The 20,670-nt window shown below is 38.5% G+C and overlaps 1 protein-coding gene across 9 annotated transcripts in view; it reads right to left on the minus strand.

Annotated features, from left to right (window-relative positions):
* Positions 1-20,670, minus strand: part of Pias2 (protein inhibitor of activated STAT 2) — an 86,942-nt gene that overhangs the window by 49,018 nt on the left and 17,254 nt on the right. For all 9 annotated transcript variants that reach the window (XM_032885802.1, XM_032885799.1, XM_032885794.1 and 6 more), the window contains exons 2-3: positions 11,096-11,570; positions 1,283-1,367 (exon numbers count right to left, since the gene is read on the minus strand). In XM_032885802.1, the coding sequence (XP_032741693.1) occupies positions 1,283-1,367; positions 11,096-11,570 (560 nt within the window). The remainder of the gene's footprint in view (positions 1-1,282; positions 1,368-11,095; positions 11,571-20,670) is intronic.

A 20,670-nucleotide genomic window follows, 5' to 3' on the forward strand; every position in this document is an offset into this window, starting at 1 on the left:
GGCCAACCTAGTGCCAGCATTTGCTCAACTGAAGTCTCCTCTTCCAAAATGGCTCTAGCCTATGTCAAGTTGAAATAAGCTAGCTAGTACTTTTCTTTTTGAGACAAGGTCTCAGTTTATAAACCAAGTTGGCCTTCAACTCACGGTGATCTGCCTATGCCAGCTGCTTCTTGAATGCTGGGATTAAAGACAAGTGCCACCATTCCTAGCCCAGTTACCAAGAATAATCATTAAGTTATTCCCATTTAGTCTCAAAATGTCTGTTTACAGTTATTTTATCTTTGGAGTACTATCAAATTCATGTTCACTTTGAAACTAATTTTAGGTAGCCAAAGCTGACCTTTAACTGCTGATCCTCTCACCTCTACCTCTGGAGCACAAGGGATGCATCCATCGACATGCCACATTCTCACACTTTGTATTATGCTGCCCTATTTAAAATAAAACTTTCAGCTGAAACACTGCAGGTGATAGGAGTACTTGCACAGCACACAGAAGGTCCAAAGTTTAATTACAAGCGCCAGAAAAACAAAAAATATTGGCAAATATATCTAAAAAGAAACTTAAAAAGATTCTTGAGGTTTAATTCAAAGACTGTAACTTTTTCCGAGTACACAGTATTTATTATATGACTTATCTTTGTTTAACTATTATTCCTTAAGAAACAGCACAGGTGGGCATGGCAACACAGCTCAGTGCTAAGAGCAATGGATACTAACTAAGCTAATGGCCTGGTGAGTTGGATCCCTGAAGCCACATAGAAGATATCTAGTTCCCGAATTTTCAATATTCTCTAACATGACAACTGCACCATGACATTTGACACCCCCTACACACACAAATGGATGTATTTTAAAAAAAGTAGAAGGAAGGAAGGAAAGAAAGAAAGGAAAAAAGATTAGTTCAACTTTTATAGAGAGTGGACTATGGGCCCCCAAAGTTTATACATGGAAACTTTAACCACATGTGACTGTACTTGTAATTGCTTTTATACATGCAATTAAAATTCTTAAAGAAACTCCTAAGTTACGAGTCACGGTTGTCATGACAGTAGCATGTGGCATAACTGAAATGCACTGCAACAGGAAAAGTCATGTGTGGCACAGCAAAGTGTGTAAGCCGTAAGGAAAGGCTTTAGGAGTAACAAAGCTTATGATCTTTGACAGAATGCTAGAATTTTGAAAACAAGTTTCTGTCTAAGTCACCTAATCTATTCTGTTTAAACTCTGTAAGGCAAACACATAACCTTCAAGGAAAAATACATTTGAAACATTCCTCTTACCTTGAAATGCATATCTCTCTAACTTGCTGGGGTGTCAAAGCAAAAATAAAAAACTTCTCTTGAAACCGCTGAATACTGCTTTGAACTGAGGAGGGAAAAAAATGTATTCAGTAACAAAGAAGCACCTGCAATAACGAGGAAGTTTTTGCTACGGCCTGAAATGTTCAAGGTTAAATGTAATTAATACTCTAAAACTCTAGGATTGTATGAAACTGTATTTATCTACAATTTTGAGTATAGTTATCCAAATGAGCTTAATTTTAAATAATCATTTAGTATTCTAAAACATGAACTATACTGTGATATCAGAATATAATATAACCATTCAAGATGACATTTCATTCTGGACTATCTCATGAGCGTCAGAAACATTCCCTCACAGTATTGCCATCCACGAAATGCATGTTTTCTGAGGGCTGGAGAGAGGAGCTAACAGCATTGACAGCTCTTCCCAGATTCAATAACCAGCACCCACATGGCAGCTCACCACTGTCTATAACTCCAGTTCCAGGAGTTCTGACACCTTCACACAGATACACTAGCAGGTAAAACACCAATGGACATAAAATAAATAACAATAAATAAAAATTTAAAAATTCATATTCTTAGCATCTTTCTTATTTTAGTGCTTTATATTTAAGTACCCGGAGCACACAAAAGAAAGTCCAAAAATTTCGGAACTTTAGGTAAATTTTATAAATACTAATTATTGCTTATAAAAGATAACCTAGTTATAAAAAAAATTATCTTATAAAGTTATCCTGCTAAACTATATTATTAAAAGCTAAAATGTATTGAAAACATCACGAAGAACTGCAAATCATTAATACTGATGTTCTGATGCTCATTACAGGCATTGTGGCACAAGCCTGTACTCTTAGCTCTCAAAAGGGTGAGGCAAGGGGATCGTGAGTTCAAAGCCAGCCTGGACTGTATAATAATAAGCTTAATGCTACAGAGATCTTGTCTCAAAAATAAGGACCTACTGACAGCAGGGAGGGAGGAAGGGAGAGTAGAGATTGTAAAGTACTGCAGTATCGCCCAAGAGCAAGCTATGTTATTACTACAATATCCATATCCAAGATCATGAGCAACAAGATAGCTAAATGTCTAACATCAGAAAGCCCTCTTTGTCGGTCACATCAAATCAAGAAAAATATTAACGCCTTGAGTAAAAAGCATGGGCACTTTATTGCAGGATGATGTTTCATAGAAACATAATGCTATTTCCTATTTCCTCATCCTTGGCTCGTTTGTCCTTTCATCCCTTCCCCTTGTATGGCTTCCTAGTTCCCTGTCAATGACTAAGCTCACCCATGACAGTGTAACCATCAAACATAATACAATAGCCCATACTGTGAGATACAAGTGACAAGGTAGTTGGGCCATATATAGCTCAGGACTAGAATGGCTGGCACGAGACCCTAGACCCCATCTCTAGCACAAACCAAGCAACCAAGTGAATGCACAGTGTTTTCAGTCTTGTTTAATAGTGTGAGCGTTGTGTTTTTTTAGCCATAAATCAATCTGAAAATATCCAACACAAATACAGAGTGCCCCAAAAGGAACAAAGTAAAAATGAGGAACACACACAAAAATGAAACTGACATAAACCTTCTAAATCTTTCTTTCTCAATAATATGGGAACTCTTTTCTCTACATTTTATGACTGTTAACACACGTGAAAGCTTTCTGAGAACAGAAATTATACGGATAAATTTTAGTTCTGATGTCTACATTTCAGTCCTTGCTAGGAAGGGAGGGAGGGAGGAGGGGGAGGGAGGGGGAGGGAGGGAGGGAGGGAGGAGGGAGGGAGGGAGGGAGGAGGAGGGGAGGAGGAGGGAGGGAGGGGAAGGGAGGGAGGGAGGAGGAGGAGGAAATAAAAGAGAATGAAGGGTTGAAAAGATGACTCAGGGGTTAAGAGGGCTTGATGTTCCTACAGAGACCAAGGACCAAAGTTAAACTTTTAACACCTACATCAGATGGCTGGCAACACCTGTAACTCCAGCTCCAGAAGATCCAACATCTTCTGACTTTAAGGATACCAACACGCACTCAAAAAACTTGAAAATCTGGGCCAGTCACAACAGTACACATTTTCAGTCACAGCACTCAGAAGGCAGAAGCAGACAGATTTCTGTTAGTTTACGTGCTACCAAGTCAGCCAGGGCTTCTTAGTATGACCCTGTCTCAAAATAATTAAGTAAAATAAAGTATTTCAAGGCAAATAAGCTATATTCTGATAGACACACTACTTGATAATACCACCTACTTGATAATAATGACTCTGGCTTGGTAAAATATTTAGGTAAAAGTTGGCATTTTGACATGCCTTGTTAAATATTCTTTAACAAAAATGAGGTCTGATACACTATCCCCTCCCGTCCTCTGTTGACCTTGCAGTAAGCTGGCTTGTATTCAAGATTCCTCCCTACAAGTCGTACACAGGCTAGAAGTGGTTGTAAAGATAGAATAACTAGTATCATTGCAGACCAGAGATAGCTTTTCCAAAGGGCCTGAGTTAAATTTCCAGCACCTAAACAGAGGCTCACAACTATCTAGCATGCCAATTCCAGGGTACTCAATCTTTTTCTGTCCACTATGAACAACAGGCATGCATGTGGTATAAGACATGAAGACAAGCACTTTTATATACACAAAATAAATTTTTTAAAAATGTAAAGTTGATAGGCAGACTTAAGGCTCATAAAGTTAATGGTAAGTGCATCATCTAAGACTGTGCTTGGCTTCCACACCCCGTCAATCACGGCAATGCCATCTAAGAATACTTCCCCCTTATCCTTATTACACTGTTTCTCTAAATCAAACATGAATGGGAGCTAGAGAACAGAGGTGGGAAGTCCTCCTAAAATCAACAATAAAAAAGTGTTGAGGGGTTGGGGATTTAGCTCAGTGGTAGAGCGTTTGCCTAGCAAACGCAAGGCCCTGGGTTCGGTCCCCAGCTCCGAAAAAAAGAAGAAAAAAAAAAAAAAAAAAAAAAAAAAGTGTTGAAAGTAGGCTAGAAGATGGCTCAGTGGTTAAGAGCACTGAGTGTGCTTCCCTCTAGAGGTCCTGAGTTCAATTCCCAGCAACCACATGGTGGCTCACAACCATCTGTAATAGGATCCAAAGCCCTCTTCTAGTGTGTGTGCAGACAACGAGAGCATACTCACATGCATAAAACAAATCCTAAAAAAAAAAAAAAAAAAAAAAAAAAAAGAAAGAAAAGAAAAAAAAGAAAAAAGTGTAAAGTAGGGGTTGGGGATTTAGCTCAGTGGTAGAGCGCTTGCCTAGGAAGCGCAAGGCCCTGGGTTCGGTCCCCAGCTCCAAAAAAAAAAAAGAACCAAAAAAAAAAAAAAAAAAATGTAAAAGTAAACCCAAATGAAAACTGGGCAAAAGAATGTATAAAGACTTCTCTCTAAACAATATACATAATGACTAATGATCACATGAAAAAGCAGTCGATATAATTCATAATTAGAGGACTCCAATGAAAATTCCAATTCAGTATTACTTTATACACATTAGGTTGGCTACTATCCAAAATAAAGCACTATCCCCAAACCCAGAACATTTTGGCATGGGTGTGGGAAAATTCCCCTGCAAAGCTGTGTACTGTTCATAGCAATATAAGACATTGCAGTTGTGGTAGACAGCATGATAGTTGCTTAAAACTTAAAAACAATCACTATTGGGAGCTGGAGAGATGGCTCAGTGGTTAAGAGCACTGACTGTTCTTACTTACAGAGGTCATGAGTTCAATTCCCAGCAACCACATCGTAGCTCGCAACCATCCAATGTCCTCTTCTGATGTGGTTGAAGACAGCTAGTATACTCATATACATAAAATAAATAATTCTTAAAAACAATCACTATATGATCCAAAAAGATAATGAGATATTTATATTCATGTTCATAGAAGTATCATTCACAACAGCTAAAATGTGAAAGCAACCAAATTTCCAAAACAGACACATGCAAAAGGCAAAAATACATAGTAATGTTCAGTTTTAAGGAGGGGGAAATGATACGTACTATGCCAAGACAAGTATGGAGGATATTATCTTAACTGTGAAACAAGCTCAACAGCAAAAAACTGTATTCTGTGATTTCATTTACAACAAAGACTTAGCTGAGTCAATATCAGAGACAGAAAATAGAACTGCGGTTGCTAGAAGCTAAGGGAGAAGAAGTGGGGAATTATAGTTTTATGGGCTCCGAGTTTCAGTTTTACAAGTTGAAAGGAGACAGAGATGGACTGGCAATGGGAGTCTATAGACACTTTGATGTCACATGCATTTTATGAAAGTAAAAATGAAATTGGGAGAAAAAATATTTCTTAAAATACTAGGGGATGTTAAAACTTAAAATCTTTATAAAAATGTACAAAGTTCCACTTATATACAATTGTTAACAGAGAAATAAAGCCATTTTATATTATCAAGCTAGTCCAATTTTGATTATTTGGTTAAACCTAACAGACATCATCGCTATATTACTATTCACCACTGCAAAGGTTAACTGAAGGCCAGAGAATTGAGATTTCTTATATCTGAAAAGTAGTGAATTTAAGTCAGAGTTACAGAAGAGGAAGATAGCTACCCCACAGTGGAATTACCACAAGCCCTTTCCTTGACCTCAGTGCTCTCTGCCTTCCACACTGAGTCCTGTTGTTGCCTAAAACCTTCTTCTTCCCTGTCCCAGCTGCCATTCTAAGTGACATCGCTCTGCTCACCATGTCTTCTCTGCCAACTTCCCATGAGAGCAGGGTGAAGTGAGTTATCCTCAGCATTCCTCCATGCCTTCCAATTTCTCTGCTACTGTGTCCCAGGTCTGAGTAAGCCGGCTCTAAATTCTACTCTACACAGTCCCCCACTAGCAATTGCCTTAGCTCTTTTTCCTAACAAACCTATACTTCTCAAGCCTCCTACAGTCTACTCAGTTCTTCACTATTTGGTCTTACAATTATGCACTACAATTTCAACTTCTATAATTAATTAGAGCTCTCTTCTTGACATAAATTCCAATAATCCCAACTACACATATTTGACATCCCAAGCTCCCACAAGTCTCTATAAGAAAGTGCAATTGAATTCCTCATTAACTAGGCTGATGTAAAATCTGAGCACAATTTATAGTTCTTACTCAGTTGTTACTCCCCGCCCCCTTTTCAGTTCTAGGGATCAAATTCAGTTCTAGGCCTCAAACATGCTAGGGAAGGTCTTGATCCCTGAGCTACCAGGACCCTGTCCCAGTTTTCACACCCTCTCTGAAGTGTCCTGCTATATACCCTAGGCTGACTTTGAAGTCTCCATACTTCTGCCTCAGCCTCCCCAGTTATAGATATACACACTATACCCAGCTGGTCTATAGAGTTGAGTTCTAAGACAGCCAAGGTTATACAGAGAAGCCTGTCTCAAACCAAAACAAAAAAACTATTTTTCTTTAGTCTTGCAGAAATTAGTAAAAGAAAAGCTACACAGGCAGTTAAAGAAAGAACATTTCTACTTCTGAACAAAGCAGAAAGGAAAGAAAACTATGAGGTTCTGGAATTTACCACCTACACTGTTGATGTTAATGAGTGGAGGTACATTGTTGATTCTACTCTTGGCCCCACCTTAGAAGTGGTCAAACATTTCTACTGTAATAACTATCCTGAAGACTATCCTACAGACTTCTCTTCTGTGCCATATTCCTGACGGGGCCTCACATCACATATGCTTACTAAAGTTGCTAACTAAATATCCCTCACAATAAGTTCCTGAATCAATTCTAAAAAGAAAAGTTTTCAGAATTTTAGGTTTCATAGCCTGACTGGTTGAACCAATTGCTTTGAACATGTGGTGTCGCACCACAGAACCTGTAGGTGTCACCTACTAGAGCAAAATTGCTCACACCCCAGTCAGGGAGAGATGGAGGAAGGTAGCAAAGGAGAGAGATGAGGAAAGAAGAAAGGAGAGGCGGTATGAGTGGGCTGAGCATGTGCCACAACCTAAAAACTGCCCACTGCAAGCTCATCTGCTAACAAGCCCAAAGGGTACACCAAACCTTAAACACACACAGAGTATGCAACATCCAAACTACAGCATAATTCTGAATTAATACCGAAGGAAAAACATGTATATGAGTCACAGAAGAAAACATAATTGTTGTGGTTTGCCCTGAAGTTATCTGTATTTTGATGCTAATTCCACTGCCCCAAGGACAGCTGCCTAGTCAAGGACTCAGAACTCAGGTGACTTCACCAGAACCACCTCCCATTGAATTTGTAAAGTACAGGTGAGGGGCAGGTACAGGATAGAAGGAGGCCTGTCATTGGAGGAGAAGGAAGGATGGGCGGGAGAGAAGTTTGAAGGAAGAGGAGACGAGGAGAGGGTGAGAAGCCATGGCAGGTGATGTTAAGATTCTGCTCTGTGTATTTACAGGTTGTTATTAATGTTCTCAAGGGATGGATGGTACCGGGCTTTGTATGTTTAAGTGGGCAATTATATCTTATCAATTGGACCTAAAAGTACTGTGTTGTGTGTTCTTTTATGTGATGGTTTGAGTGTAGGAAAGTGCTGGGATGTGTTTCCGCCAAGATATCTAGCAGATATCTTGGGACACCACTGCGAGGACCTAGTAGGGTAAAAGACAACAATACCCATTTTATTTTTTTATATTATTACAACACATAATGTAAATTATTTTTAAAAGAGGGAGGGAGGGAAGGAGTGAGGGAGAGAAGGAGGGAGGGAAAATAAGTTATCTTAACCAAATAACTAGAAGGGAATGAAAATGTAAAGAATGAGCCAGGAAAAGTGGTATACACATTAAGCCCAACACTTGTGAGGCAAAGGCAAGTGGATCACTGAAATTTTGTAGGCTCGTCTTATCCACATACCAAGACCTAGAACTGCTAGGGCTGCACGGTGAGGCCTTGTTTTTGTATTGTTTAAAAAAAGAAGAAGAAGAAGAAAAGAAGAGGTAAAAATGAAAGGACGAATGATGAAGAAAAGAAACCTTAAGCATTTCTCAGTGCTTGTCCTGTCACTGGGCTTTGGTTGGTTGGTTTTCAGACTCAGGGTTAGGCTGCCTTGGAATGCGTCTGTAAACCAGGCCTCCAGTTCAGAGATCCAGCTGCTCTGCCTCCCTCCCACATGCCGAGTTAAAGGTGGGCACCACCACCGCCAGGATGTTTGTTTTCAGAGTGGGTCTTTGGCAGCTCAAGTTGACCTGAGACTTTATAACCAAGAATGACTTTGGGTTCCTGATCATCTTTCCTTTACTTAGGAATAATACAGGCATGTGCCACTCATTGCACCCAGACTTCTGTTACAAAGAGTGGTTTAGGGGTTGGGGATTTAGCTCAGTGGTAGAGCACTTGCCTGGAAAGCACCAGGCCCTGGGTTTGGTCCCCAGCTCCGAAAAAAAGAAAAAGAAAAAAAGAAAGAAAGAAAGAAAGAAAGAAAGAAAGAAAGAAAGAAAGAAAGAGAAAGAAAGAAAGGAAAAGAAAAGGAAGGAAAAGAAAGAAGGAAGGAAAAGGGAAGGAAGGAAGAAAGAAAGAGAGAGAACAAAACAAAGAGTGGTTTGTTTGATTTTAATGAGTGTACATGCAGCAAAGCACTTGTAGAGCCCAAATGACAACATGCAGGAGGCAGTTCTCTCCATCCATCACCTGGACATGAGTATCAAACAGGTGTGGTGACAACTGTTTTTGACCCACTGAGGCATAATATTAGAGACCTTTCCTCTAATATTAATTTCAAAATAAAATGTAAACAATAAGAAAATTTTCATTTAAAAATTTCAAAAATGTGGAGTTTTTATGGTTAGACATTATTATTATTACTACATATATCTGTATGCATGTACACACACACATACACACACACACAGAGCACACGCATCAGATAACAATTTATGCAAGTCAGACCTCTTCAACCACATGGGTTACCAAGTAGCCATCTTGGCCTGACAACAATCAGACTGTGCAAATCTCATTAGGCAGCCCCATTTGACAACTCTTTGAGTCAGAACAATACACTGTACCACCCACATACGCACAAAAGAATAAAGATATAATAAAAAATGGTAAAATTTATCAAACACCCTTTGCCATTAGAAAAAAATATGTATAAGAGGTATATTTTTAAGATTTATTCTTTTAATGATGTATATGTGCTTATATGAGAGCGTAGACATGTGCAGAACTGGAGTTACAGGCTCACAGCTCCCCTGCTGTGGGTGCTGGAAATTCACCCGGGTCTTCTCCAAAGCAGTACTCACTATTACCCAAGGAGTCAGCTCTTCAGCTGAGAGGTTTATTTGTTGGGAAGTAGTTTAAAACTACATTAAACAAAAGCTAGGACCTATAAGACTATCAAAGGTGATAGATTATTAAGGCCTAAATTTATTCCCTCAAAAGCAATCTGAGTCCTTAAGACATAAAAAGAATATGGGAGGTAGTTCTAGCCACAGGAATTAAAAGTGCAGAAAAATGAGATAAAAGACACAAATTTGAAAGAAAAAAAGCTAGCTAGGTGCTGAGACACCCCTCTAATCTCAGCTCTTGGACGGCTGAGGCACTAGGACAGCATTCCAGTCTAGCCTGAGCTACACAATAAGACTACAAAAGGGGCTAGGGATTTAGCTCAGTGGTAGAGCGCTTGCCTAGCAAGCGCAAGGCCCTGGGTTCGGTCCCCAGCTCCGAGGAAAAAAAAAAAAAAAAAAACAGTTTAAGTTTTATACTGGCTTTTTATGCCCTTCTCTATATCCCTACCACACAGACACAATCCTTACAAATTAGAAAAATAAAGACACTCAAATGATAGAACATTTTAAAATTAAGTTTCAGTTGTGTTTATCACAGCTTTTTACTCATGTATTTAAATGTTTAGCAGTAATACCTTAAGTTTGTAGTTGTTTGTTTGGTTTTGTTGTCTTGTTTTGTTTTTGAGACAGGGTCTTCCTACCTAACCCTGGATGGTCCAGTATTATGTAGCCCAGTTTGGCCCCAATTCTCAGCAACCCTCTTGCCTCAGTTTCCCAAGTACTAGAAATATAGGCATAAGTCCTATAGGCATGAGTTCCACCATGCATGACTTACTCTGATTTTAAACGTTCGTGTGTGAACCCACATTCACCTGCCAATTCAGGCAGGAGCATGTAAATTAAACCACAATGTCAGTCATGTGTGTGTCACTCTCACACTAAACTTGCAGGGATTCTCTGTCTCCACTTCCCACCTCCCTGTAGGTGTTACCCAAGTCTGGGTCTAATGGGTTCTAGATACTCAAACTCAGGTCCTCAGTCCTGCTGCTTTTACACACTAAAGCACTTCCTTGGTCCCTTAATTTTTCTTTTTTTTTTTTTTGGGGGGGGGGATGGAGGGGGTAGAGGGTGTCTGTTTTGCTTTTAAAATAAGGAATCAATATGTAATCCAGGTCAGCCTCAAGTTTACTAGGCAGTCCAGGCTCGCCTCCCTGTAGCCTTGCTAAATCTACAAATCTCTTAAATCACTGTATACCACACCTGACTAACAATTCTTACAAATACGTTTAACGTATGTGTGGCACTATGCATGCTGAGGTACCCGTGTGCAAGAGCAGAGGATTTGCTCCAGGAACAGGTGCTCCCCTCTCAGCACACGAGTCTTGGGGACGGACTCAGGTCACCAGGTCTGGCACTAGCATCGTTATTACCCTCTGAACCATCTTGCCAACTCTGGCTATCAACATTAAGGTATTAACAACAAATCACTAATCAATAGTTGAAGGTTATTTTATTCGCTTCTAAAAAATTTTAATTAAAAATAATTTTCTTAATACTTACCTAAACTTGTGGGCTTGATGAGAACATCAAGGACGTCATAGAAGGGCAGCGTTTTTAACTGCACGTCAGGATGGACAGGAGGAATGGGAGGAGATGGTTGCTGCATCTCAAACGTGGGCTTAGTGTCTTGAAGCAGCACAGAAGCGACAGGAGATGATGGTGAATGAGGTGCAATGGAAGTAGAAGGCAACGAGTGGATCCCAGCCACGGCCAAGTCAGGCTCTACTGGTGATGAGCTACCATCCAAACTGAAAACTGAAGATTTGATTGTGGATAGATCAGAAAGTCCTTCAAGTGTCCGTGGGTATCGGCGTCTGTATAATTCTCGAATTTTAATCTGAACCGCAGGGCTGCAGCCACTCTTCAGTAAATGCAACGCCCTCATCAGGAGGTCATGCTTGCGCCCACTTTTATTCCGTCCAGCAAAGCCCAGTAACACTTGTAATTCAGAAACCCTAAAACTAGAAACCATATTCTAAAAAGGGGGAGGAAAAAAGACATGTCACCATCGAGCATGTTTTTTTAAAAATCCTATCTACAATATACTGTAAAATCAGAGTTTTCCTGGTCGTAATCACTATTGTATATACCATAACACAGAGAACACAATATTCAGAAACTATTTGCTCTTGGAACTTCTACTTGATTTATATCATTAAATCAAATTAAGTTCTCTTCATTTTGGAAACTTGTCTTGGTTCTTATTGGCCACTTTACCGTCAGATTACGCTCTAATATAAATCCCTATTTGCTTCTTCACTACAAAGTCTTTAATGAAAATGGTCTATTCAAAACTAAGACCTCCTAATATACAACATAGCATTTGTTATAAAACTAAACAGATGAACTTTTGGACTTTTATGTCACACATTTAATTCTAGTCTGCTTAGTAAAATCTACAAAATCCAGCTCTGATATCTAAAGCCAATGCATTTTTTAACCTCAACTCAAGCATTAAAGAACAAATTTTTAAAAGGTGCTTAAAAATATTAAGACTAAGAATCACATATATCCTTTATTTAACAGTTCAACTTCAAAACGATAAAGAAAAATGTAGCTTATTATCCAAATGAGTATAAGAGCTTTACAAAGTAAGGAAAGCAGTTGTCACTACCCTTAAAAATTAAGATTACTCTCATACCACTCTGTTGATTTGTACATAATAAGCAATTTCTACTCTGCATATCTCATTAGCCTAGTCCATAAAATCTGGCAAGTAATTTACAGCAAGTGATGCCTTTTAAGTCTAGCTACTGAGTGATTTTCTTTCAATTCTGAACTTAAGAGGTAAACAACATAGTTGAGATTTACCTATGCCACATGCAGATCATCTGCCAAGAGAAAGGAAGAGATATGGAGTCACTTTCCAAAACCTACTCTCAGGAGACCCTCCTCTCCTTGTGACTTGGCATTTCTCTATCCTACCTATCTCATCGGTTAGACATGTGGCACCTGGGTTCCTTTCCTGTAAGACTTAACTCCATGGGGGTGGAAATGGAGTAGGGAGACATACTATACACAAGCTGAAAAGATATACGGGCTTAGAAATAAGAGTGTGGGGTCAAAGGATTCTGAACTGTACACGCGTTTACATTTACATTGCAAATTCTGAAGACAGTGGTGTAAAGGTCAAGGATACCCAATAGGAAACCTGGAGGCAAAATCTATATACAGATGAGAGGCCAAACCCTGTCACCAAGACTCAGAACCCTGTAGTTAAGAACACTTGACTGTTCTTCCAGACGATCAGAGTTCAATTCCCAGCACTCATATCAAGCAGCACATAGGAGATCTTTTGATTTCTATAAGTCAGCTGCACTGGCATGCAGGTAACCACACACATTATCTGTGTAATTAAAAAATAATTTTTTTAAGCAAATGCTACATTTTTTTTCTAAACTTAGTTTTCAAACCAAGTTTCATCCAGGAACTTTGAAAAGGAAGTACAGTTAAGTCATCAGAGCCCTTAAGGAGTAAGGCTAACCTGAGGTGACAAGAGGGCAAGAGTAAATTTTGGTTATTTTCCTTCACCAATAGTTGATGTTTATATCTTTAGCATCATCTTTTAAGCTACTGTTTTGTTCTTATTCCTATTCCACTCTCCTGGCTCAAAAGTCTGGCTTTTCATGTCTTTAACTTCTACTTGCTCTACACAGAGGAATTTCTCTATAAAACAAAAAATGCTGGCATGACCTTTTTTTTTTTAAAAGATGCACAGAGCTAGGGGTATAGCAAGGTCTTATTCACAAGGCCACAGCATCAATACAATATTAAAAAAAAAAAAAAAAAAAGGGCAGAAAGCAGATACATATGTGCAAGTTCAAGGCCAGCCTGGTTTATTTAGAGAGTTCCAGGGCTTCATAGAGAAATCCTGTCTCAATCTTTAAAAAGCAAACAAACAAAAACAAAAAGCAAGTAACAATAAAAAACCAATAATACCAATAATGAATTATAAAGTTAAAATTAGGGATACAATATGTATCACATCTAATTAAACATAAACTATAAAAAACTTTAAAGCTGTGATATATATGAAGGCAAGCTAGATCCACTACATTAGAAAATACCTCATTAAATAGGAAAATATCCTAATTACATGTAAAACCAATACAGCGTTTTCTTGAAATTGCTTCTCAACCCTTAATTAAGCATAAGATGCAAACAAAAAAGTCTGAAATTTAGGTAAATTCTACTTGTTAGAAATGGATACAACAGCTCCGAGAGAGAGAGAGAGAGAGAGAGAGAGAGAGAGAGAGAGAGAGAGAGAGAAAATGGATACAAATCTGTCCTGATGTATGACAGGACCTGGGAAGCCACTTTGTTAATTGCCAGGGAAACTGATAAATTGTATTGTTAAATGCTACCTATTTTAGTTACTACTCTGTGTGTGTGTGTTTATAGATAGGAATAATGGCAAATCATGCAGATGTCCTCACTCCTAACCACTGTCTGTTTCAGAGGTTGTGGAAAGTCCATTCCTTATAAAATCATTCCCTATAATTAAGCCTGCTTTTACCTGAAGGACTTTTAAGTAGATCTCTTGCTTACAATAAAATATTTTAATTCATCTCAAGTCAACAAAAAACAAAATCAATGTCGTCTATTGAAAGAAGCAATAGGGGATGGGGATTTAGCTCAGTGGTAGAGCACTTGCCTAGGAAGCGCAAGGCCCTGGGTTCGGTCCCCAGCTCCGAAAAAAAGAACCAAAAAAAAAAAAAAGAAAGAAAGAAAGAAAGAAGCAATAAAGAGTGTACTACAGGAGCTAAAGTATACTACAGGAGCTAGAGTATACTACAGGAGCTAGAAGATGGCTCAGCAGTTATGAGCACATTTGCTCTTGCAGAAAACTCAGGTTCGGTTCTCAACAGCCACATGGCAGCTCTCAACCACCTGTAACTCCAGTTCCAGTGGCTTCCACAGGCAGTGCATGGACACGATACATAAATATGCACTGAAACAAAACACTCATACACATAAAGTAAAAATGAATCCTTTAAAAGCCAACATACTAAATTTTAAAATCTATAAAACCCACAGTTCTTTAGAAAATAGTTCAAGAAACAAAAAGTATCAAAAGCAACCAAATTGGGGGGTGGAGTGGGATTAAAGGATAAAGCAAAAAACATTAACTAGAAAGCAAAATGAAATCAAACTTAAGAGGAAACAAATGCACAATGTTGATGATGATGATGATGATGATGCCGCCGCCAGGCATGGTGGCACACAGCCAGGAATACACAGAGAGACCTGGTCTCCAAAAAAGTAATAATATGATAGAGCACTTGCCTAGCAAGCGCAAGACCCTGGGTTCGGTCCCCAGCTCTGAAAAAGAAAAAAAAAGAAAGAAAGAAAGAAACTGGGCATGGTACTACATACCTGCTATTTCAGCAATCTATAGAATGAAGCAGGAGGATGCCAAGTTTGAAAGCAGTGTGGGCTATGAAAGTCACTCTTTCTTGAAGAATAAAAAAGTACACACATAAAGACTTCTTAAGCATAGTGGATCACACCTGAAACCCCAACATTGAGAAAGCTGAAGCAAGAGTATCATCGGTTTCCAAGGCAAGAATATCATCTACTGAGTAAACCCCTTGTATGTGCACACATGTACACAGAAAGAAAACAGAGCAAGCTAGACATAGAGCAACTGCTTACATGCATGCAGTCTGAAAAGGGGGGAAAAAAAGATAAGAGTGTGTTCCTAAAAAAAAGCTATGTTTTCTGATCCAGGAGGAGGTGGTAATAATTTGTCTCCCACCCCCATCTAAAACCACTCACTACACAGACCAGGCAGTTTAGTGAACAAATCCTGCCAAACTAACCTCAAAGGAAAAGAAGAAAGTCTATTTCCTAGACTGTTCAAGAGAATGTGAAGTTAATATTCAGCACATTTTAGCACACACAGTAATTATCTCATTCTTACAGGGGAATGGATATATATGTCAGAGGGCCTCTGTATTTAAAAAAAAAAAAGCATGGAAAATGTTGAACTATGTAAATTGCTGCTACTCAAAACTTCAGCAAGCAGGGGTTGTTATGTGAACACAACTTTTTCTGGAGAGACACACACAGATGTCTACTCACCCCAGACAGGAATCCCATGACAGAACAAAAGAGATGGAAGCCTAGTGAAAGGAAGTTAGGTCAGTAGAGTGTGAGGAGAGAGTGGACATAACCCTGAAGAGACTATTAAAATTGGGTCCACTTTCCTTCCAGCAGCTCAGCTCTCCCACACATTCCCTCAGATGATGGTCTCCCTCACAATAAGACATAAGAAAGATATCAGTGAACCAGACACTGAAATCTCTGAAACTGAGTCAAAATAAATCTCTAACATGACGACTCCCACTCCCTAGTGCAGCAATAGAAAGCTAACAGACAGCTATCGGGAGACGATCACCGAGAAACCCTTAAACCCTTAATAGTATCCGTCTACTGCAGCTACAGGGAAACGAGCTGCATCTTACTCATAACCACAACACAACGTATAAATATTAACACGTCACTGTTACTGTGAGAAGTCCTGAATATGCCCCACATAGTTTAATTCAGGAACCATAGAAGCTTTAGCATATTTTAAGTAAATTACTTGGTTAAGATGTTATACAGGGCTGAGACATGTCTCAGTAGATAGAACACTTTTCTAGTATGTATAGGGAGAACAATGATCTTATTATTACAGTCAGCACTAAATATGCATGAAATATACAATATGACAGATACAGTCAAATAATTTGTCAGAGTAAGTAAAATATTTTCACCATTTTTGAAAAGGCAACAATATTTCCCTGTTTATTAAGCATGTCAAAGATGGCACAAGACATACAGAGAATATTAATTTCCAAACTTTGCTTTAAATCTAAATTTAAATAAATAAAAATATTAGTATGTTTGAAGGTAGAGTAAAAAAAGTTTTGGTCAAAATACCAATTCATATTTTTTTTAAAAATCCGCATTCCTTACAGAGAAAATGGCTCACTATAGGCATTATAAACATTGGTTTAAAACTATACAAGATTAGCTTACAGTATTTTATCATACTAAAAAACAAAGTAATTATACAAAAGTACTGAGGTCTTATGAAGGACACAGAAAAAATCTAGTTCTCAGCCAGAGTGATATAATCTGAGAATAATCTGAGAAGAGAATTTACAATGGATTCAAACATATAATAAAACTTGCTCATGGCACTTAGAAAACTCATGGATTTCCTTTAGAAAACTTACTGATTTGCTTTAGAGGGCATGAGTAATCAAACTATTATTCTGAAGTTTATAAAAAGCAAACCACTTTTTAAGAAAGACTAGTTTAAGAAGGAAAATCATATGATGTATATAAATGACAGAAAAGCATCTGATAAAATTTTATTTACTCAGATAAAATCACTTAATTAGGTATGAAAACCTTGTCAGCATAAGTGACATGAGCAATCAGTAGCAAGTATCCTATTAAAGATGGAACCCTGGATCAGATCTAAAACCCATGAATGTACACTGCTTTGTCATTACGCTATTCCAAAGACTCTGGATAACAGACAAAGCAACAGTTGTTGATGCAGGAGTTGGAAATGGAGCTTAGCTGATACAGTGTTTGCTTAGCAGGAGGTCACGGTCCTATCCCAGTAAAGCATAAACTGGACATGGTATCGCAGTTATAATCTTACCACTGGGGAAACTAAAACTACAGGATTTAAATTCACACCAATCTGGGTTACAGAACAAGATCCTGCTCTCAAAACAAAAACAGGAACATGTTCAAGTGACTAAGGAAAAAATGTTTAGTGAGAGAATCTAAATAACACAAATTCAAAATACAAGACTAAATTTCGAAACTTTTACACTCTAAAACTCAACTAAGATGAGGAGCAGTACCTGTCCCTTTAACCCCAGCACATAGGAAGGCGATTCTGAGTTCACGACCGCCCTAGTCTGCAGAGTCCCAGGCAATTTGGAACACAAAGTGATGCTATCTCAAAAACCAAAAACAAAACACATGAAGTGTAAAAGAAATGCTAAATAAATTAAAGGCCAAGAACATGCTATCAAATTGAAAGTAAAATTCTGTATTGAATGTAAGTTAATTCTTCCCAGCTAAAGTTACAAGAGGATAAAATTCTAAATTTCAAAAGAACAACTCATGAGTAACTGGAAATGTTACTAGATCCAAATTGGAGTAACTAAAAAAAAAATTTTGTAAGTAGTGATAAGTGAAGTAAATAAAGACACAGAAAGGAGACAACAAAGAAAGAGGATTTGCAATTTTAAAGGGAGAATGATTCATTGAAAAGGTAAATGTAAAAAATACACTCTGCGGAGATGTAAGGACATGCATTCCAAAGCATGACAAAAATAAAACATACCAGGAAAAAACCAAACCAAAACAAAAAAAACAGTTTAGGACGTCTGAGAGGTTGTCAGTGCCTCTGCTGAGCTAAAATAAGCTGGGACAGGAACTTTACAATCGCTGGACCACTGGGCTGCTAATAAAGCTCAATGTAGTGTCCGACCATCATCAAACCAAGGCCAGAACAATGAGCAAGGAGAATAACAAACCTGAGTAGGGAAGGAAAATGTTTATCCTAAGTAAATATTTACTGAAAAGAAAAAAAATGGGTGAGGTTCAGAAACCCCTGAAAAGGTAACAGTAAGCTGGACAGGCAGGGTGGGAAGCAGTTTAAAAAAATGCCTCTACAGGGGCTGGGATTTAGCTCAGTGGTGGCACCTAGAAGCGCAAGGCCCTGGGTTGGGTCCCCAGCTCGAAAAAGAACCAAAAAAAAAAAAAAAAAGTGCTCTACAGGTGAGAAAGCAAAAGTAATTTCAGACCAACACATCAAATTTTCAAGATACCAAGAGAATATGAAGAAGCAAAAAAAAAAAAAGTATGCAACTTCACAAATGGTAAAGTGAGAAAAAAAAACATGACAAAGAGGAAAAAATAAATAAAATCAACCCCACAACAAATAAGCACAGGCAGACAAAATTTAAAGCCCAGGGCCGCATAAAAGAAAAAGGATTAAAATGACAGATTAAAAATAATAGAAATATATTAATAATCCCCAAATAAACTGTATTAAAATCCAGATTAGAAAATTCACTACAAGGGTTGGGGATTTAGCTCAGTGGTAGAAAGCGCTTGCCTAGCTAGTGCAAGGCCCTGGGTTCGGTCCCCAGCTCGGAAAAAAAAAAAAAAAAAAAAAAAAAAAAAAAAAAAAAAGAAAAATCACTACAAAACCTGTATTAGAAAAAATAACACAAGGGTGGAAAACTCTACCTGTAAATGTGGCAATTTAGAGAAAATAGACCCATGTCTTACAAAACAAACTATCAAAACAAATAGTTTAAGTATCCTTCTAATTTGCCAAAATATTTATTTGACTGCAGGGGAGTGGGGCTCACTATGTAGTTTTACTGGCCTGGAGATCGTCACGTAAGCTAGACTGGTCTTCAACTCAACAAAGACCCTCTGCCTCCCCAAATGCTGGGATTAAAGGGATGTCACCATACCAAGTTTTTAAGCCATAACTCAAAAACTGCCGCTTCCCCCCAACACACACACAATGAGGTCTATGAAGAACACCTGCTGCTCTTACAAAAGACTGAAGTTTAGCTCCCAGAATCCACACTGGGTGGCTCACAATCACCTACAGCTCTAACTGCCCTCTTCTGGTCTCCTCAAATACTACATGTATGTGGTACAGATACTCTGGAACATATATGTACGTATTTCATTTAAAAAAAATGCAACCTCAATTTTACAGAATTCTAAAAAAAAAAAAAAAGTCCCACAAACCAATATAAACAAAATTTTAATAGACTAATATTAAATAAAGTCCAGTAATATGTAGAAAAGATTATGTACCACACTAAGTGAAATTATGCCAGGGAGGCAAGGATGGGTTCAAGAAATTGTACAGCACTTTAACAGCTTTTTTTTTTAAAAAAATTTATTATTATAGAAGTACACTGTGGCTGTCTTCAGACACACCAGAAGAGGGCATCAGATCTCATTACAGATGGTTGTGAGTCACCATGTGGTTGCTGGGATTTGAACTCAGGACCTCTGGAAGTACTCTTAACCACTGAGCCAGCTCTCCAGCCCCCAACAGCTTTTTTTTTTTAAGTCACGTGACTATAATCAACTCAAAGAACTATCAAAGTCAAAATCCAATCATGATTAAGGAGGAAGAGGGTGTGTATGTAGTGAAGGCCTATAATCAGTACTAGAGGCTGAAGCTGAGTCAGGGATATTCTTGCTAGCTCAAGGCAACCTGGACTATATGCATGGCAGACGAGGCCATTCCGCCAAGACTCTGTCCTTTTTTTTTTGGTTCTTTTTTTTTCGGAGCTGGGGACCGAACCCAGGGCCTTGCGCTTCCTAGGCAAGCGCTCTACCACTGAGCTAAATCCCCAACCCCAAGACTCTGTCTTAAAAATAGGAATAGAAGGAAAGTCCTCATTTGACAAAAGTATCTACAATGGTGGGGCCCTAATATATTACATAATAGTAAAGTAAATATTCTCCCCAAATATTAGAAATGAGGCAAGATATGGTTTGAATGAGAATGGTCCCTGTAGGTTCATGTTTGAATGTTCATGTCCCTCCCATGTGTCATCCATGTCCCCATTACTATCTGCGCGCGCCTGTACACACACACACACACACACACACACACACTTGATGAAACTGGGAAGGATTAGAAGGTGTGGACTTCTTGAAGGAAATATATCTCTGGAAGTGGTCTTTGAGGTTGCAAAAGCCCAGGCAACATCTTTTCTCATCTCTCATTCTTATTTCCTCTCCTCTCCCCTATTCTCTCTCCTCTTCTCCCCTATTCCCGCTCATTCCCTCTCCTTCCCTGCCCTTCTCTCTCCCCCTCTCTCTGCTTGATTCCTGTGGATCAGTATGTAAAGCTCCTAGATACTTATCTAGCACCATGCCTGCCTGCCTGCTTCTCGCCATGATGATCATGGACTAATCCTCTGAAATTAAGCAAGCCACTAAGTAAATGTTTCCTTTTATAAACTGCCTTGGTCATGGTGTTTCCTCACTACAACAGAAAAGTAACTAACATAATT

This window comes from Rattus rattus, chromosome 15, assembly GCF_011064425.1.
Source record: "Rattus rattus isolate New Zealand chromosome 15, Rrattus_CSIRO_v1, whole genome shotgun sequence".
In the NCBI taxonomy this organism is placed as follows: Eukaryota; Metazoa; Chordata; class Mammalia; order Rodentia; family Muridae; genus Rattus; species Rattus rattus.